The sequence below is a fragment of the Spermophilus citellus genome (genome assembly GCF_964194105.1).
Source record: "Spermophilus citellus genome assembly, chromosome: 11".
In the NCBI taxonomy this organism is placed as follows: Eukaryota; Metazoa; Chordata; class Mammalia; order Rodentia; family Sciuridae; genus Spermophilus; species Spermophilus citellus.
The window spans coordinates 90965804-90986946 of record NC_138192.1 but is presented as its reverse complement, the minus strand read 5'-3'; the positions used below and the strand labels follow the sequence as shown (position 1 = coordinate 90986946).

The 21143-nt window shown below is 32.5% G+C and overlaps 1 protein-coding gene across 1 annotated transcript in view; it reads right to left on the bottom strand.

Moving 5' to 3' along the window:
• COL3A1 (collagen type III alpha 1 chain) overlaps positions 1-20443 on the bottom strand; it is a 39028-nt gene extending 18585 nt beyond the window's left edge. Inside the window, exons 1-16 of the mRNA XM_081261940.1 lie at positions 20231-20443; positions 9824-10020; positions 9533-9583; positions 7871-7981; positions 7012-7089; positions 5185-5238; positions 4674-4727; positions 3903-3956; positions 3234-3287; positions 3034-3087; positions 2376-2429; positions 1897-1941; positions 1707-1760; positions 1202-1246; positions 517-570; positions 13-111 (exon numbers count right to left, since the gene is read on the bottom strand). Coding sequence (XP_081118066.1) covers positions 13-111; positions 517-570; positions 1202-1246; positions 1707-1760; positions 1897-1941; positions 2376-2429; positions 3034-3087; positions 3234-3287; positions 3903-3956; positions 4674-4727; positions 5185-5238; positions 7012-7089; positions 7871-7981; positions 9533-9583; positions 9824-10020; positions 20231-20312 — 1140 coding nt within the window. The 5' untranslated portion in view covers positions 20313-20443. The remainder of the gene's footprint in view (positions 1-12; positions 112-516; positions 571-1201; positions 1247-1706; positions 1761-1896; positions 1942-2375; positions 2430-3033; positions 3088-3233; positions 3288-3902; positions 3957-4673; positions 4728-5184; positions 5239-7011; positions 7090-7870; positions 7982-9532; positions 9584-9823; positions 10021-20230) is intronic.
• Positions 20444-21143: the final 700 nt, after the last annotated feature.

The following is a 21143-nucleotide window of genomic DNA, read 5'->3' as shown; positions in this document are numbered from 1 at the left end:
TTCACTACTTACAGGAGGACCTTGAGCACCAGCATGTCCCTGAGGTCCAGGTTCTCCTCTTTGTCCAGGGGAGCCATTTGAACCAGGGGATCCTGCAGGTCCAACTTCACCCTAAGAGATAAAACCCTAAGCAGTCAATTTTGTTTGCCACTCCTAATTGCTTAGTTCACACTTTGACCCTGTTTAAAACCATCATCCCAAAGCTGTAGTACTATGACTACATACTGTCGTTAAAGAAAAAATTCATTAACCACAAAGGCAGAGAAAAAGGGTAAATATGTGACTGTGTTTTGTTTCCCTGAAAGATGATGGGACAAGGCAAAAGGAACTGGAGGAGGTATCAGGATAGCTGAATGCTATGGGTAACGCTTTTCTTATAGTCATGAATAGAGCTTTAAAATTCTACATAGACAAAAGCGATCCATTTAACTAATTAAATCATTTGCAAGAAGCAATTTAATGTTTTTTGTTGTCTCCAAGATATTTTCATGTTCTTCTATAGAAATACATGCTTACCTTAGCACCAGGGGATCCAGGGAATCCTGCAGTTCCTGGGGGACCAGGAGGGCCCTGAATAAAAGTAAATAAAATTTCAAGAGCTCTTAATCAAACAAATGAAACCTAATACTCCAAGTAAGTAATAAGTGAGCACAAATAAAATACAGAATACACTTATGTAAATAAAAGCAGTATTCATTATTGATGGAGGAATGTTATGTAGAGAAACATGGCACAATAAGAAGAGTCGAAATCTGAAGAGTTAGGAAATCTGGATTTCTCCCCACTTTTGCCATAAGTTCTGTGACTTTCTGTAGGTTAATTAGGCTTGAGCTTTGGTGCTCTCGTTTACAAAATGAAGGTAATATTGTTATGCATTTTTGCAGGGCTCTTTCAAATGTCATCTCCCATATTGAATATTAGCCAACATTGTAAGGACCATATAGATGTTAGCAATTCAGTAAGTATAACAGACATGTCAGAACCTAGATTTTGTTTATGAGCTCAGTGTCAGTTTGAATCAGATGATTACATATCTAATGTTGAGTATAGGGTCTACCAAAAAATTGATTAGCTACATTATAAAAATAGGCAATTAGAATTGAATATATGAATTATTTTATATATATTAATTATGAAATATTCTACAGTTCAGAATATATGGTTACCCTCCAGCAAATCAGGCTTATGCACAGTTACTTACTGGTTGACCGTCGCTACCTCGAGCACCATCATTACCTCGAGCCCCCTAAAAAGAAAAGTTCAAGTCAAATATATTCTTAATTATGAAAAACTGATGACAAATAACATTTGATTTAAGTTCAAGTTCAAGAGAGTTGAGATTTCCTCAAGTATATTAAAATCTACTTACTAATTATATATTTTTATGGTCAAGTTGCTACAATTCTGATATGTATAGCATTGATCAAATGTAGAAGGATTAGATTCTGTGTTTTCAGAACTGAATTCATATATAATGGTCTCATGACATATGCTAAGTCATCTTGAAAAGAAATACTATCAACAGATATAATAGTTGTCAAAATCTTACTCACTTTCATGTAATTATAGCCAGAAATTTACTTGGTTTGACTTTGATATAGTCTTGCATAAAAGATATTTTTCTGAAGATTTTCACAGTGTGTCTACCTGAGACTCTTATCTGTCATTCTGGCATATAATTGGGTTGTGCTTTTAGGGATACTCACTGCAGCTCCAGGAAGTCCTGGCCGTCCTCTCTCACCAGGAGCCCCTCTTGGACCCTGCAGAGTGAAATTGAAAATATGATCTTACTTTAAAGTTGACATGCATAACAACAGTTGGGAGGGAGAAAAGCAAGTTTAGGGTTAGGTGGAGGTTGATAGTAATCATGAGAATTTTATTATGAAACATAATTACCATGGGTCCAGGAGCTCCATTTTCACCTGGAAGACCGTTTTCACCCTAGATGCACATAAAATATGTCAACATTTTATACAACAGAAAGAGGATCTTTTATTTAAAAAAAATATGGTATGGAAAATATAATGAACCTAAGAAAAAGAAGTATCTTAATGATATCAAATGTTCGTTAGCATTTTATTTTATCAGTAATCTCAGTTTCTGCATTTTAAAAGAACAAAGACTAAACATAAGTAATTAATGAGTTACACTGCAATGTTCAACCATTTTAATCTAGACTTTTCAAGCTCTGTTTCATGGAAACTTTAATAGAGTATCTCAAATAGTCACTATTATTCAACTCCTAACATGTAAAATTCTGATAAATTTCAGAAAAAAATAAGCTCCACAATATAATTGCTTTAAAATTTAAATTGATTTACTTATAAAAATAGGATTTGATCAGATGAAAATGATCATATGGAAATACAGTTTACCTTTAATCCAGGAGCACCTGTTTCACCCTTTTCTCCATTTCGTCCATCAAAGCCCTATGAAATATATAAAAATAAACATATTAAACTTATTTGCAATCCAGAATGATTGGTAAACTTTACATTAAATTTGTATTATTAGCTTTTACTACATAGCACCCTTTACAACATTAATTTAAATAATATAAAAATTTAAATGGGTTGAAGATATTTGATTTTACAGCAAAAAAAAAAATGAAACTAGAAAGTACCATTTCATCTGATTTTAGAATGTTGACTTTACTATAGACTGAAACACTAGTGTTGATTTTATTCCCATTAGTTCATAGAATTTTAGACTTGGTTGAATCTATCTAATGCACTCATGGATAAAGGCCCAATTGAATTTATATTGACTAAATAATAATATATCTTATAGTAAGAAAAGTAAATTATTCTTAACCAAGCCTTTCCATACACTTCCAATCAACTCAATCATTTGCATAAAATTCTTAGTTTGATTAACAAATAAGTTTGTTAGTATTTTACAAACATCAAATCACCTAATTGTCAGAATCAACTACTTTTGGTAAAAAATGAATTGTCCACTAAAATTGGTTAGGCAAGTAAGTAAACACAACCAAATGGAGCACCCCATAGGTAATATAGAAATTCTACTTACTCTGTGTCCTTTCATACCAGGGAATCCAGGCATGCCAGCCGGGCCTTTAATACCCTAGAAGTAGCACATGAGAAAAAATATCAACAAACCTTCAAATAGAATCAGCTAAGTAGCAAAATGTTTTCTATTTTTTATTAATTCAATTTAGCCATGTAATAATTTTCAAGCTAAGCTAATTATGATTAATTTATCAGACTTACGGGAGGTCCAGGCAATCCTCGCTCTCCGGGTCGTCCGGGTCTTCCTGACTCTCCCTAGATGGAGAAATAGAGTACATGAGAGTCCTGTATGAGAAAATACATTGCAAACGACAAGTGGTCTGATTAATTTGCATGAAGAACTCACTAAAACTCACAGAGTTGTTTATTAGTAGAAGGATTGAGGAGGACTTCTCCTACCCTGATATAAACTTATAAAGAGATGATGCAGGTGCCTCTCATCACTGAGATATGCCCCTGCCTCAACCTAGTGAGAAGAATTTATCATTGGAAATTAGAAAAAAGAATGGCATAGTATTAAGGTATCCATGAATCTTACAGCTAATAAAATACTGTTATCAATTTTTTTCATGACAAGAGGCACACATAAGAAAATCACACCTCCTTCATTTAAATGATATATTCACTGGATAAGTCTTCTTTATAGTTAGGAAGTACATTTGGAGTTCTATTAGTTTAGAATTCAACAAATGGTATGTATAGCTATGTAAATATAGTATAAATTCTCAACCCCTTATGAGCTAAAACGTTGTTAAGACATAAAATTTCAAATAATGTTATTCCCTCTGAGATTCTGCTATATGGCATATGCTGTTTAGAACACTCCAAATAGAATTTTGCTGTATCCTCATCCAGTCCTTAAAAACTTACATCTTTTCCAGCAGGACCAGATGGACCTATAGCACCAGGAGGTCCTGGAGGGCCCTAAAATAAGAAAATAAAAAACATATTTATAAACTTTTCTGTTACAGTTTATTATAACCCATTATGTGCCTCCTAGAAGGGACTACCATTTTGAAAATTCTTTCAATGATTCTCATCATGAAATTTATACTTACTGAACTAGTATTATACATCTATTCTATACAATTTTTTACTTTTAATTAAATTTATTTTAATGAAAAGTAAGTCCCCTGTATCTATATTTTATGCTATGTGCATGTATTTGTATATTCAAATGTTCTTTTACATTTGTTGAGATAATGAATATATCTAAATATGCAGATATTTCTTAATATTTTGAAATATTAAGATAGCTCCACTTCTTGTTTATTTACATACTATATCCTCTGGAAGACTCATTATGCTAATTCCTATTATATAAATATGTATATGTGCATGCATACCAATAGAGTAGATATATAGGTGAACTGAGTCGTTACAAGAAATGAAATCTGTATTTAAGAGATTTACTCTATGAAGTGGACAATTTTGATAATTAACCAAAGAATCCCTAAAAATTTTGAAACCAATTCAAATACCATAAAAATGTTATTTATTGTGTAAAACTTAAACATAAATGTAATCTTCACTCTATAGAGATCTATGGCTATTTTAGAAAACAAAGAGACTTTCCCTACAGAAATTGGTTGTCTACCTTGTGTTGTCAATTTATTAAATATAGCTTTAGTTGTTACTTACTGCAGGACCAGCTTGCCCTGGTTCACCGGGGGGACCTTGGTATCCTGGCGAACCCTGGTGAATAATTAATAAGTAAATATTTTTAAAGTAACAAAATCTTCATATTAGCCATTTGCATTTTGAAGATGGTAGGAAATATGGATTTGTGAATGCAGTCAACAAGTTTATTCCAGTTTATAAGTACTGAAACCAAAATTTTATTTTCAGACTAGAATATGAAGATAATATATTCCATTCCATTCATATCATTCCATTGAAACTGAATTGTTTTAAACTCAAAGTCATATTATAGACAATAAAACATGTGATTTAATTTTACCAAGTTTTTTAATAGCTAGTAACTATTTGTATAAAGGAATCAAATCTGGAATTCTATCACTTAAAAAAATAGTCAGTTTATTGGTTGTAACTTCCTTTAATTAGGATTGTGCATGCTAAAATAACTAAATGATAGCAGGTTCTACATTAATTTGTACATCCATGAAGCAGAAAGCCCCAGTGCCATACTTACAGGGGAACCAGGATGACCAGATGTACCAGGGGGGCCAGGAGGGCCTGGAGGACCCTGGAATATAAATTTGAATGTAAATATAAAGTAAATTAGTATGAAGTACACTGTACATGTTCTTCAGAGACATGACTATTTAGATAGAATGCTGGTATTTATTTTAATGCAAACAACTGTATCTCATTATATGTTAACTCTTCACTAATATAGATACATTTATGAGATATTCAAAGAAGATCTTAAAAAGAAAACATTACTGCAGATGAAATTATCCCAGAACCCATAAAATTATTAATAAATATTATAAAATGTTAAATTTTATCTTTAAAGAAGGGAATTCAAAAGCTAGAAAAATGAGTACAAAATGCTATGAGAATCCCTGCAGTGTTTGATTGACACTGCATCAGTGAGGATGCAATTTCTTATCTAGTAGCCAAACTCAGTGTGGGAAAATCTTTATCTGCATACTATAAGTCCAATGATCTGAGTTTCTAAAATAATAATGTAAATCAACCTCAAACCTCATAAGTATCTATTGGTATAGATATCACAGAGTTGCATTGATATGGAGATTTAGATGTGCATATGAGAATCATCACACATGGTAAAACAATAATTTGTAAAATTACAACAAATGGATTATCATCATTCAGAAATAAAAGCTAAACTAAAAAACCAGTTCTGTAGTATGCTGTTTCTAAATAATGATAATACATTTATAAAACAACAGTTTTCAATTAAGATTTTTCTTGTAATCATTTTTCTGGAGTGTCCATAAGTGGTAGTTTTATTTAACTTTATAGGCCCAATTAAAATAATAGGATTCATAATGCAAATTTAGCTAAGATGCAATGTCACATAAATTCTCCTTGTGGCTTTGAAAAATACAAAAAAATCACAGCCCTTAAAACTTTACAGATTTGTAAAAAATTCTTTTTGCAACTTACTTTCTACCCACTAAAAGGGCCTTTTTTTTTTTTTTTTTTTTTTTTTTAAAGGCCATTTGGATCAGTAAAAAGTTTGTGTTTTCTTGTTTTGGAAGTCATGATATGAGGTCCAATGATTTGGACAGCAGTCCTCTACAATCCCAGAGAATTCAGTGCCATATTCCATTTACTCTCCTGTGGTAGATACTTGCAATGACAATCATAACCTTCTCTATTACTGATCCTCCTGAAAGGCTATTCTAAACGAAGGTAATTTTTTGTGGGTTACTATGTATGTTATCGTGTATGGGTGCCCAGGTTTCAAAGGTTTTTGCTGTTTTCTTCTATTAAAACTCTAAGTCATTTACTTGGAGGAAGTCCTTCAGGTACACATACATAATTATTATTTAAGGTAGAGTATAAAGAATCAATGAATTCTGGTAACATTTCTATTTGATTTTGAGAATTGGAGGCAAGGCAGATTGAGATATTGACCAGTCATTACTCGTGCTATTATCTAGAAAGTAATCTTTAATGAATGAAAGATATAAAAATAAGACTGAAAATTTGGGTGAGAAAGATGAAAAGTGGAAGCAAAATGTGACAACATTTGATTAAAAATTAGAAAATGTGTGAGCCCCAACATGAAGCATGTAAGCAGGTGAACCCCCTACCCATTCAGGTGGTCATATAGGAAGTGGAATTACAGGCCTGGAAGGAAAATATATGAGGAAAAACTGAGAGAAGAAACAAGATAATGTAACATCTTCTTTCACAACCTTAAAATAGGATAAGCTATTTTGTAAAAGTTCACAAAATACCAGGTTTTTAGAACATTATTTGAAATTTAAGAAACTGGAAGGGTAAACAATACTCTAAAATGCTGAGAAATATTTATACTTACAGCTGGACCAGGAAAGCCAGCTCCTGCTCCTAAACCTCCAGCCTTGACGTCATAAGAGTCATACTGGGGAGAATAGTTCTGCGGCGGAGATTAGAGAAACATGCTCACTTTAACAAATAGATCACAGTTATTTTCAAAAGCACTTTGAAGAAGTTCAGGCAACAGCTACTCTTCACTGGTAGAAGGCTTCTGCATGCCAACAGAGGTGGTATATACTAATTATCTTGTTTGTTCTGTTTCTCTATAACTTTAGATATTAGACATACTACAAAACACTTGCTTGTATAATGCATGAATATTTCAACTAAATTGTTAAATACAGATTCAATGTTAATGCTCAAATTCGATCTTAAATACTCTCATTTAAACCATTATTACTAAGCAATATCTATAGCATTGCGTAGAATCCTAGACTTGAAGTTTAAAGAATCTTGAGATTATAAAATCCAAACTTCTCATTTTGTACTGGAAACTGGTTAAGTCAAATTACTTTTCTAAACACTTAATGAAACAAATAAAATTTATATCTCTGGATTTATGGTTAGATAAGCCTAATAGTTGTATCCCAAATTAAGCATTGTTACAGGGGGAAAAAAAACTAATATTAGAAATGATCATATACTTATTGAATTTTTTGAAACTTTTAAATTTTTGTTCCAAGTCTAAAGATAGGTTCTACTTGGTTACCAGGATAAGAATAAATTAGACAATATTATTTGCTTCTTGCTGAATTGCTTTTTGGAAAACTCTTTTTAAAACTCATAAAGATTTTCTAATTTTTCCTAAACATAAAGATTTTCTAACTTTTCCTAAACTAGGTTCTGTTTTAAGGAGAATCTTTAGTCCTATAATTCATTACCTGACCACCAGGACATGGTTCACAGATTCCAGGGGAGCCAGGAGAACCAGGGGAACCTGGTTGCCCTGGGATACCAGGGTCACCATTTCTCCCAGGAATACCAGGAGGGCCCTAAAAAAATTAAGGATAAACGTAATCAAAAGAGTGAAACATCCTGTGATTAAGAATCATTATCAATGTTATTCTTCTTCTCCAGCTCTTCGTCTCTACCCTGTCCTTGGTTACTCCCCTTATATCAAAGAAGACATTTGACATTTGTTTTTTAAGGATTGGCTAGCTTCACTTAGCATAATCTGCTCTAATGCCATCCATTTCCCTCCAAATTCTATGATTTTGTCATTTCTTATTGCAGAGTAATACTCCATTGTGTATAAATGCCACATTTTTTTTATCCATTCATCTATTGAAGGGCTTCTAGGTTGGTTCCACAATCTTGCTATCGTGAATTGTGCTGCTATGAACATCGATATAGCAGTGTCCCTGTAGCATGCTCTTGTTAGGTCTTTAGGGAATAGACCGAGGAGGGGAATAGCTGGGTCAAATGGTGGTTCCATTCCCAACTTTCCAAGAAATCTCCATACTGCTTTCCAAATTGGCTGCACCATTTTGCAGTCCCACCAACAATGAACAAGTGTACCCATTTCCCCGCATCCTCGCCAGCACTTGTTGTTGTTGGATTTCTTAATGGCTGCCAATCTTACTGGAGTGAGATGGTATCTTAGGGTGGTTTTGATTTGCATTTCTCTGACTGCTAGAGATGGTGAGCATTTTTTCATGTACTTGTTGATTGATTGTATGTCCTCCTCTGAGAAGTGTCTGTTCAGGTCCTTGGCCCATTTGTTGATTGGGTTATTTGTTATCTTATTATCTAATTTTTTGAGTTCTTTGTATACTCTGGATGTTAGGGCTCTATCTGAAGTGTGTGGGGTAAAGATAGGCGGGAGGGAAAGTGAGAGTTAAGGGAAATTGCATGGAACTGGAAGGTGAGCCTCAGGGTTATACACAATTACATATAAGAGGAAAGGAGGAGTAGGAGAAAAATTATATAAGTGGAAGAAACGATTTATAGTAGAGGGGATGGAGAGAGAGTAGGGGAGGGGAGGGGAGGGGAGGGGTGAGGGGACAGTGGAGAATGGGATAGACAGCAGAATACATCAGTCACTAGAAAAGCAATTTGTAAATCAATGGAAATGTAACTGATGTGACACAGCAATCTGTATACGGGGTAAAAATGGGAGTTCATAACTCACTTGAATCAATCTGTGAAATTTGGTATAATAAGAACTATGTAATGTTTTGAACAACCAACAATAAAATAATTAAAAAAAAAAAAGAATCATTATCATATTTTTGCTTCTCTGCTTTATGGCATTAGGAATCAGTGCAAGTGATATCTTTTCTAATGAATAAATGCCTTTTTATGCAAAATTTGTGAATAATTTGATTATAATGTATAAAGACATTATATGAATTTTTGGCAATATAAATATTGACATGAGTAATTATGAATTTTTAGTTTGTCATTTGATCTCATTATTTAGATATGGAATACTAAAGAAAAATGTCTGACTAATTAAAGTTCAAATCTGAAAAGGACATGGAAAGGACATGGAAAATAATTATCATAACATGAATTTATTCCCCTGAAGAATGTTTACTTACTCGATCTCCTTTGGGGCCTTGACGTCCTTGACCAGGAGAAGGACGTGTAGTCTAGTAAATGGAAAAGATACAGATTAAACAAGACAGAGAAAAAAATTTTCCAAGAACTACATCACAATTTACATGTTTGTTTGTTAAACCATGTTAAATGCTTTAAATTGCCATTTACTTATAATACTGGAATGACTATTGGACAGACATAATTTAAATTTCTTTTGAAGCTCTTATGTAGAAGCTATTCATGTATTTTAACCAGAATCTTGAAGATGTACAAAATTTCTTGGTACTCACAGGTCTTGGACTCGGTGGGCAAATTGCACAACATTCTCCAAATGGGATTTCTGGGTTGGGGCAGTCTAAACCTTCGTCATCACATAGTATGTCATCGCAGAGAACAAATCCCGCGTCACAGACACATACTTGGCATGGTTCCGGCTTCCAGACATCTCGAGCTGCATAGGTCTGACCAAGATAGGTGCAGCCATCCTCTAAAGGTAGAGAGTAAATTACAGGATACAATGTTATTTTAGTTATGCAGTCATGGCTATTGACAACACCCAAAGTAGAGATAGTTTGGAACAAATGTATTCTCCCTTTCATTAGAAAATCATATCTTTCCTACATCATTTGCTAAGACTAGGAGAGATTGCTTAAAACACCAAATCTGCTAATTAACATAAATGACACAACACAACAAAGGAAATTTTCCTTAAAATAGTCAATTTTAAAATAACAGAAATTTTAATTTCATTTATACTAAAATGAAAAATATTATTGGGCTTCTTTTAAATGTTTTCCATGGATATCTTTCAAGCATTTAAACATTTATTTATTCATTAATTGTTCAATTGAAAATAAGCTTTCTATCCAAATTGTTATTCTTGGGTTTAACAGTAGATGGGAGCATTAAATTAACAAGATGATTTTGTAACTAACTCAAAAGAACTTCTATATTTTATTAACTTAGTTGAGAAATTCATAGGAAAGATGAGTTAATCTTGGCAGTATAAAACTCTTTCAAAATTTCCTGAAAGACATTCACAACACTTATATGCACTGTATGTCACTGGTAGCTTTGTTTGTCGTTAGTAGGTCAATATTATATGGCAATATGTTGTATACTCTATATGAATGTAAAGAAGTCTTCAATTCACAAAAAGGAAGTGGTGGTGGTGGTGATGGCAGAGGAGGGGGAGAGAGAAGAGAGGAAGGGAGGAGGAGTGAAAGAGAGGGAAAGAGAGATATGTTCTTACAATAAATATTGGCAAGGAATAAGTAGAAATAAAAGGGAAAAATATGAATCATGACCGTGTGTATTTGTGGCTTAAAATGGTAAAGAATTTGCCTCAACCAAAATTTTAGCCTCGATTCCTAATTATATGCAAGATCCTGGATTCAGTTGCTATTAACAATGAATCAGCTTAGAAACTGTCAAAGTTAAACCTGGTCTCAATTCTTGAAGCATTATCTGTGGTTTGTGGTTAAATACAAACTTTAATTCTTGAAGATTACTATGATAGTTTGCCAATAATTGAATAAATAATAATAAGTTTTAAAACATCTAAAAAAGCAGTTTTAAACAATATACTGTTGAGCACTTTCTCAGTTTTGTGAGACAGTGAAATTTTTATTTTCTTAAAGCCAAGGACATTAAATATGGTCTGAAGACGGCATGGTTCAGAGGAGGCATCTATTTTAAAAGTACATGTTGTGTTGTTGCCTACTGACCAAAAGAGTTTTCAGTACTCCTGAGATTTCACCGCTGACACTATACACAGTCCCAAAGATCACCTTTTCGAGTTCTTGTATCTTCAGCATCATCTGCCTTTTTGAAGTAATAATTTAGATTCATAAATACTTTGAGTCTAAAGGTTAAGCTAAAAGTTCACCAAAATGGAGGATCTCTGTATCTGCAAACTCTGTGGAGTATGAAATTGCTTCTATTTCTCATTTCCACACATTTGTGCAGAAACAAAGTTAGTCACAGTTAGATACACAGTTGTGAAACACCTGGAAAGTTCTTGGTCAATTCTAGAAGTTTAAAAACCCATTCTTATTTTGTGTTACAACTTCCCAGAGTGGGCTAGAGTTCAGAAATGAAAAAAAAAAAAAAGAAAGAAAGAAAAGAAAAGAAAAAATAACATGGTAGTTTTATTGAAATTTTAAATAGGAAGAAAGGATCTATTTAGAAAAGTTACTCCAATTCCTTCTCCGTGCTTAAAACAGATACATGAGAACATGGGAAAGGTGTATCTAAACTTTTAAAGAAACATTTCTTTATTCTTAGTGATTGTAAAAGCTGAGTGTCAAAATGCTTATTACCATGATGGAAAGTAAGACTATTGGATGATATTGTGGAAAACATTTAAAAGAAGCCCAATAATCTTTTTTCATTTTACGAACAATGATAACATAAGAGGGGCTAGGCATTCTATTCATTTATTTTATATGCAGAACTGACATCTTTAAGAACTAAGTCCATTGGTTTGCAGAAAAAAAATCTGAAAGTTTTGAGATAAAAGATTTAAAAGTACATTCTTCCATCTTTGTATTGGTTTCCTTTTCTTAAAGTGGATGATTTTAAAACCTCCGTATCAACTGTATATAAAATGTTCCTTCAGATTATTTTCAGCTCAAGATTTTTCCAATGAAAACCGAATTTCATGCCACACCCAGACCCTTCAAATACTACTAGATTGTGCTTAGGATTCTTTCAGCTCTTTCTCTCTTGATCAGAAATATCTTGCTACATTTAATATAGTAAGTGGGTTATACAAAATAGCTATGGAATACCCATGGCATATTAAAGTCACATGAAGATAACAGCTAAAGAGGTTTAAACAACTCATATTTTAAGTAGCTTCTCTTCCTTTGTTTTTAATTTGTCTTGAAGTCAGCATAAATCATATTTTATCCAATGTTTGCATCATCCTGTGTTTATGTGTCATTGAGGGTGTTTTCATATTGGTAGAAATATAGCATATTCTGTTTGTTCTGAAAACTATTAAATGAAAGAGACAAATATTGACTAAAAATTTGTATTTGTTATAATTAGGTTACACACAAGTGTTATATAAATAAAAATTATTATTTTGCTTCTTGTTTCCAAATTTAAGCCTCAATATAAATATCATCTTAGAGTACTTTTATTGTTTTCTTCTTTTAACATATTTTCAAATTCATTTTAGATTGATAAAACATGAAATTATACATGTCAATGGGATACTATCTAATGTTCTGATACATGTATGCATTATTTTATTATTAATTTAAATTAAGCATATTTATTACCTCAAACATTTATCATTTGTTTATGGTGAAAACTTCTAAAATTCTTTCTAGTTCTTTAAAAATGTACAGTGCACTGTTGTTATCTATAGACATCCTATTTCATTAAACTGTAGCTTAGTACCCATGGGTCAGTCAACATTTCTTCATCTCCCCTTCACCACCTCTCCTTGGGCCCCTGCCCCTCTCCCAGCCCCTGGCAACCACCATTCTGTTCTTAACTTCTAGGAAATCAACTCTGTTCATTTTCTTTTGATCTGCTCATGACAATTAACATGATGTGTGTATGCTTTGTTTTGCTTTAGAAAGTCATTTTGTTCTAAGTAAAAAAATAAATTTGGCATGCTTAAAAAATAACATAAAAATTAATACAGTCTTGCTTGCTACCATAACATTTAATTTCCACTGAAAAGGTAATGGAGAAACAGAGAAAGGGCTGATGTTCAACCACAAGTTTCTACTTAAAACCTTTCAAGAAATTGCCTTTAGGAGAGCCATCTTTCTTTTCAGAATTGCACAGCTTTTTCTAATTTGTCATTTCTGTGCCTGACTATATATGGTTAGTAATACACGCTACCAAAAGCTCAACCTCTTATACAGATGTCTTAGGCCCTCAGTACATGGAAAAATCATGGAAAAGCCAAGAAAAAGAATGTTTTGTCTTCAAGTGGAATAAAATGCTTTTGGTAGCTATTAACACTATTCAAAAATAGAATAGAAAATAAGATTCAGAAGTAAGTCATCTCATTTTCTTAGTTATTGTCAGAGTAACTTTGATAAAAGATAAGTTGAATATTTTTTGAAAAAACATTGAATAAAATGTAAACATTCTAATTTTTATTACTGGACAAGGTAATAGATTTTACAATTACTTCCTTTAATGTTGTTGTTTAAAGATAGTCTTCCTGTTCCATTTGGCAATTTAAAACTCCACCTCTCATGTCACTTGATATTTCTATTCCTTATTCAAAAGTAAGTTTATGAAATAAATTTACCTGCAATTGCACAAGTGATGCACTATACTAAATCATCTCTTTACTGAGAGATCTATATTATAAGACAAAATGATTCACTCTAATCTTAATTCACTCTAACCTTCTTTGTTTTCCTAGCACTGTTTGGGAACTTTAGAGAAAAATAAAGTCAATAACATAATTTTATGTATTTCAATAGACTTAAACCTCCAACTTTTTTGTTTCCATTTTTTCTAATATTAAATCATGTTAACTTGAAATAATATTATAACTGAACTAAAATATAATGCAATGTATGCTTATCTCAATACCATTTTGAAGTAAAAATAATATTCCATGAAGCTTCTTAACAAATAGGTAATTTAATTTGAGCAATGAGTGACTTTTTTTCCTCTTCTTACTGAATTCTCATCTGGGAAAAGGTACTGTGCAATCTGGAAAACTAAAAATTACAGATGTGATATGTAAATTACCATAACATTTTTTTTCCCATTACTTTTGAATATTTTATAAATGTGAGTGTTTGGAGTTCATATAGTTTCTAAATGAAATAAGTTTGATTTATCTTTAAAATTATGTCGCAAGTGTTTGGAAAATATACATTTTTATGAAATCATTTTGCTGCTTACATATTTATTTTACATATTATATTCATATATGTTAGATGAGTTAACAGAAAAATTCTGAAGAAAAAAAAATATGTACCTGATATAGATGGATAATTTCAATCTAAAAATTATACTTTTCATGGGCAAGGTAGACTTTTCTTATTCTATCACCATCAGAATTTAAAAAAGAAACAAAACTTTATGAATCATAATTTCTGGGTGTTTCCTTTATTCTTTATAGATACATAATTTTGTGTTTCTAATAAAATTTTCTTATGTTGATTAATTTTTTTATTCTGCCTAAAGTAAAAATAGATAGTAGAAATCTAAAAGTATCTTATATCTAATCATCAGCAATTGTATCTGTAATATATTTTAATGTCAAATATGAAAGCATTGAAGAATATACTATTTATTCTGTTACAGTTGACAAATTAAATTATACTTTGATATAAAATTAAATTATACTTTGATAACAAAAAATTTACATTTGACCTTTCTTACCACTAAGTCACTAAGTAATTTCTTTCTTAGACCATTTTATTTGCAAGTACTACTACTAGGATTACCAGACAGAATATTATAATATCTCCTATGTTATAAGCACTGTTCTGAGTGGTTTAGTCCCTATGAGATGAGTCCTGCAATAACCCTGACTTTACAGATGAAGAAGCTGAAACAAATGGTAAGTAATTTCTCCAAGGTTACATCATCAAGGGTAAAGCTACAATTTTAATCTAGGAAGGCTTTCTCTTACATTCAATACTCTGAGTCATTGCATTCTATTCCCTTTTTGCTTTCAAAGACTGGGAAGGATTACATAGGAAAGCTTCAAAACTCTGTCCCATGTGGTTTATAAATCCTGCAAGGTTAAAATAAGAGTCTAAAAAGCATATTTTTTGAGAGGTAATATTTCTCTGAATAATGTCTTTTCTCTCTGGTCTCAAAACAAGCATCTGGAGTTAAATTCTATTGTTTATTTCTCTTGACCTTATGAAAAAAAGTTATATCTCCAAGGCCACCCTGATGGCATCCAGACCACCAACAGGATCAACATGTGATTTAGAAGCACAGCATCCATTTTACTACATACAGAGAAGGAGGATTCCAATTACAACTATAACAAATAGACAAAGTTTCTGCATCCAATGAAAAAACATTCAGGATGTCTTACTAAGATGCTGATTTTCAGAAAATATAGTTACTTACTAAGTGGTTCATGTTAATGAACATATACCTTCATCACAATTCTCCTCTGAATGATACTCTGACATTAAAAACATACCATACAACTCCAAAGAATGTTTCTATGATTTTAATTTATTTAAGAACTGTAGTATCTGTTTGTAATCCTCCACAACAAAATACCATTAGGGGGATGGAAAGAGTTTCAGAAAAACACATACCATTTTCCAAAGCAGTAATTTCTCAATGTTAGTTTTCAAGGAAAATTTAACTTTTAGGGATTTCTGGATCCTTTATTTTTGGTAGCTTTTTGTCCTCTTTGAACTTTTCTTTTTTGTTCATTAAGGTTGCATGTAAATGGCAGTGTTTGACCTCAGTCATGGAAAAAAAACAAGGCTTTTATTAGCTAATCTGAAAGGAATCCACTTCTGCTATGTTTTCATTAGGCACAGACAGAAATTCTAGTGGTTAATATAACTCTCTGAATTGCTGTTCACAAATGATTTGTGTAAGAAAAGCGAACTCACTTTTTCCATTGTCATCTTGACATGAAACAGGCAAAGTTTCCCTGTTGAAAATTCTGGACTTTTAAAAACACCATGCAACTTAGTTTTCTGAGTGTGGCAAATGATGGGACTGAGCTAAAAAGAAAAGTCCCTAGGGAAACTGTTTTATAGAAAACAATTCACTGAGATGTTTCCAGAAACTTATTGTAGACCTGGAAACTTTACAAATGTTCCCCTTGTCTAGCAAAAGTAATAGCATCTTTCATCTTTAAAGCTTTAGCTCATAAGCAATCCACTTTAATCACTTCAAGGTGGTGATATCACTTGATGTTACAAAATGAAAGAACTGGCTACATAATCTTTGGAACTCTGCACAAAAGCAACAACATCCACAATGGAAATCATGGAGTTTTGGTAGATGGTACTCTCCTCTGAGTGACAGCTCAAGACTTGGCATAAGACTCTGTAGGTGTGGAATAGTGGCTTTCATGAGGAACTATCTTTTAGTCTCAACTATAATTCTGGTAAAATCACAGAGAATAGTTGAAAATTTTAAAAATAAATCTATGAATAAGACATCAACCCAGGAATCTGAATTAGTTAAAAGGCATTTTATTCTCTCAGTCTTTCCTTCTTTCTCTGCATTGCTGCAGAGGCTTTGATCTTTTATATGTTTCGAATTGAAGCAAAGATACCTATTTACATACAGGCCTTCAGATTATCTGATGTTGAGTATTCTGGAAGGAGTAAAGAAATGCAAGGTATCATGAGCAAAACCCACAAAAATTTTCTTTCAATAATTCTTTATTTACTACTAATGTACATTTTTCACAGGACCATGATAATTTCTGGTTAAAGCATAAACTCTGAGTCTCTTCTTAAAACAACAACAACAACAACAACAAAACAGTTTTACCAGTTCAAAGTTAAATACTAAACATAGAAGTACCTATCCCTTTTCACCTTTATAAATATACTAGCTCAACTATTTTTTAGGACTATGTACTATTTTTTGGTATCTCTCTTCAGTGAAAAACAATTACAAAAATAAGAGAGTTCAGGTATTTTAAATTTATGCTTTGTGTACTCCAAGTTTAACAGGATTTGGGTTCTAGTCTTAACTCTGTCATTACCTAATTTCATGAACTCAACTAAAGTACTAGACCTATGTGAGATGAGTGACACAGATTTGAGAACAATTATGTAAAAAAAGAGGTTCTTTTAAGGTACAATTGTTTCTTGTGAATTAATGCTACTCTGTTTTTCATTAGTTAAGTATGTTTAATAATAGGGACAGCACAAGTCAGAAAACTTGAATGATAACTGATCAGTTAAAAATTTTTTTCTTTAAGCATAATGGAAAATAGATTATCATGATGTGAAATGAGAAACTGAATCTCTATTTTTGAAATATATAAACATATAAAGGTTCACAACTCCTTTTAGTCAAATTATTACTGTAGAAAAATTTAACAATTCAAAGAACACACTGGATTACAACTGTTTCTGTCCCTGCCTGAATGAAACAGTATTAATTAGTAATATTTATCTCTACATCTATCTACATATCTAATAAGCAGTGAGTAAAATACTTATGTCAAGAAAGGGTTACATCAGAGTCTCTGAAAGTGAAAAAATATTTTTAAAAAATCAAATGTAAAAATGTGGAAATGGTCCACAAATTTTATTTCCAATGTCTTTAAATATTGTCACCATTGTTTTGTGTATTTGGCTATATTTTATTGGTAACATTTCATCTATTTAAGAAAGAATGTTTAATACTTAAAATTCACACATATGATATTTTCAAATCTCACTATAAAATGCTGAGTTCCCTGTATACTGATTTTGGTTATGTAAGTGGTGTCTCCATCAGCCACTAGATGGCGTGTGTTTGCACCTAAAGCTTGGCATGTTTATAAACCACAGGAAATATAAAACAGATCACGTTTTTCCATTGCTGGAATAAAGCACATGTATAAAATAAATCTTTCACAAATTTGTAAAAAGACCAAAATTCTTTGTGAAGACTTTTTTTTTTTTTTAATGCTCCAAAAACCTCAGAGTAGACCACAGTTCGTGTGCTTCAGCGCTGTGCTGTTCCTGGTGTAGCTGGGCATTTGCAAGACACCCCCACCCCAGCGCTACAGGGTACTCCCAGTGTGCTATGTATTCAGCCACCTCCTGTAACCTCCCCAAAGCTTATCCATTAGCAGGTTTTTCTTATAAAACCTATAAGAAATATAAGTCACAGTGTCTTAAAGCATCTAAAATATTTTTCATGACACAAACAATGAAGTTAAACAAAGTCCCTCCCATCTTCTTTTAAGAGCACACAAATGTAAAGAGGTGAACAAAAAGAACTTATGTGATGTGAAGGCAATGTACGTATCAAGCACTCCTTTTCTTCCTAAAGTTCAGAAGAAAACAGCATAGTGCTTATATCTCATAGCTCTTATAATCACTAGGTAATTACAAATAGTTAACTGATCTTTTGAACTCAAACCCAAGTTTGTAGTCTTGTCAGTGAGCGAGAACTCTGTGATGTTTCCTCCAGAAATCAGTAGAAATTAATAACTTTAGAAAATAGGTGAAAATCTTTATTGGGGTGGGGTCTATTAATTATTATCGTAGGGGAGGACTGAGACTTGTAGAATCTTCTAGGAGGGACGGAATAGGAAGGGAAAGGGAGGAATGATAGGAAAGGAAAGAAAATGGAGTGCTTGAGAGAAAGGATGAGGAGACAAGGGGAGAGAAGAGATGGAGGAAGAGGTGCTCTCATGGGGATAGGGAGGGAGTGAGAGAGGAAGGGAAGGCAACAATGAAGAGAGATGGGCTGTGCCTTGGATGGGGGTGGGGTGATGAGTGAGGAAGGAAAAGGCAGAGGATGTCTTAAGGAGCCAAAAGGGGTGGAGAGACAAGGAGGAGGGAAAAGGAAGGGAGAGAGGGGCTAAGGAACAAGGAATATGGGTGTTCCTCCTCTTCTGTGGCCATGGATGATATAACTAATGAACTGTCATTGGGTATTTCCCTCCACCCACATTTGCATATATTTTTTGAAGATACTAAACATATTTGATATCACAAATCAAAAACAATTTTTCTTATACACTAATCGCAAAAACTATAGATTAAAAATAAACTTAAAAAATAAACATGTTTATATGTAAAGAAAATTTGTTAACTAATGATTTTGTCTAGTTATCTTTAAGTTTAATATTGAAGTGGTTATTTCAATTAATTGGTTCAGTATTTTCATGGCTATAAGGAACATACAAATTTACAAAACCATTTCACATAAATAATGAGTGTTTAAAACATCTAAACTTTCTATATGCAAATATTGGAAAAATATAGTCAATCTGTTTTTTGAAGGCAAACTTTAATGTCTTTACTTTGTAGAAAAGTAAAAACATTCCTGTGGAAAACACTTTTTAAAGTATTCTCTTCATTAATATAAGTGCAGCCAAAATACAGAACATGCAGGAAATACTAGATCTGTAACCATAAACTATTAGAAGATATGGATTGATCAACTACTCAAGTGCTTGAAACAATAAAATCAGGAACGTTGAAACTTTTTACCTCTCTGAATCCATTTAAGGAACATTGACAGATATTCTGTTGTTACCACTTTACAGAAATATATTAAACTATTTTAGTGATTCATAATAACTTCCTTTAGACTAGTCTTAATGCATGCTATTTTTAAAGTGTCTTATCTTATTGAAGAAACAATACTCAACATTCTATCCTTACAAAGAATCCAGCATACAAAGGAGAACATAAAATTATTACAAGAAACCAATAACTTCCAGACTGCAGAGGGAAGCATTCCAAGCCTTTAACAGTCCAGGAGGAAAGCCTTTTAAAACCATTTTTAAAAGTTTCCAGTACCTTAAACATGAAAACAAGTTAGTACAAGAAAATCTTTATTTTATGCATAGAGAACTTCTAAATACAAACATGATGTTATTCTTTTGAACAAATGTAAAAAGCAAAATTATGCTCAGGTTAACATGTCACAATTGAGTTCATAGAGAAATCTTTCAGGAGGCTGATTTTCCCCTTTATACTTCTTTGTAAGAAATAAAGACGAAAACCTCAGAAAGTTTCTTGGAATCAATACCTACTCACCTGACCCTTGTTGCGCCAAAATAACAGTGGGATGAAGCAGAGTGAGAAGTAACCAGGTTCCCTTTTGCACAAAGCTCATCATGTCTAAATATCAGACATGAGACTCTTTGTGCAAAAAGGAGAAAAGAAAAGCAGTTCAAAGTAGCACCATCAGTTGTTCCCTGCCCTTCAGCACCAGGCCCGTCATAAAACTCAGCCACTGAGATTCCTTTGCTCTGGCCTTAAATAGGAAAAAGTTTGGCTTCCCTCACTTTCCAGCCCCTTTCTGAAATATGAGAGCAGCACCCATCCCCTTAGCAGTAAAAGAAATGATTAATATTTCTTTTTCTCTTATAGAGGACAGAACCCACAGAGTTAGAAAAATAGCACATCTGGAGCTTGTGTGCATCTGCTTATGTATGTTACATACTTTAGCCTTACATACACGTTTGTGAACTTATGAACATATATGGAAATGCTTTGCTTTGTGTTTATAGCATGAGAATTCTCACTGTATGTTTATTCCTCCTTTTAACATTAACAACTGCAAATTTTTGAGAAATTGCCTGAAACAGTCTCAGGCATGAATAATTTTGCAAACTTTATCTTCCTAGAAGATTTTGATATTGAGATTTTGCCAGAATCTACCCTAACTCAATTTAAATAGGGAACTGTAAGAGATTAGCTAGAAGAAATGCATCTGTTTGCTTTTTTCACTCATCCACCCACCCTGTCAAAGGACTAAGTATCTGAACTATGTTTGAAGGGAATCCTAACAGTTAGATACTAATCTACAGCAGTTTCTAGTTCTCACAAATTTCTTTAGCAAGTCTGAGTGCTTTTTTGTGAGATTTCCAATTTATATGCTGTATGGGGAAAGCTAGAACAAATTTTTCTTGAGAAAAATTCAGACTTTTCATGTCTTGACTTTCTA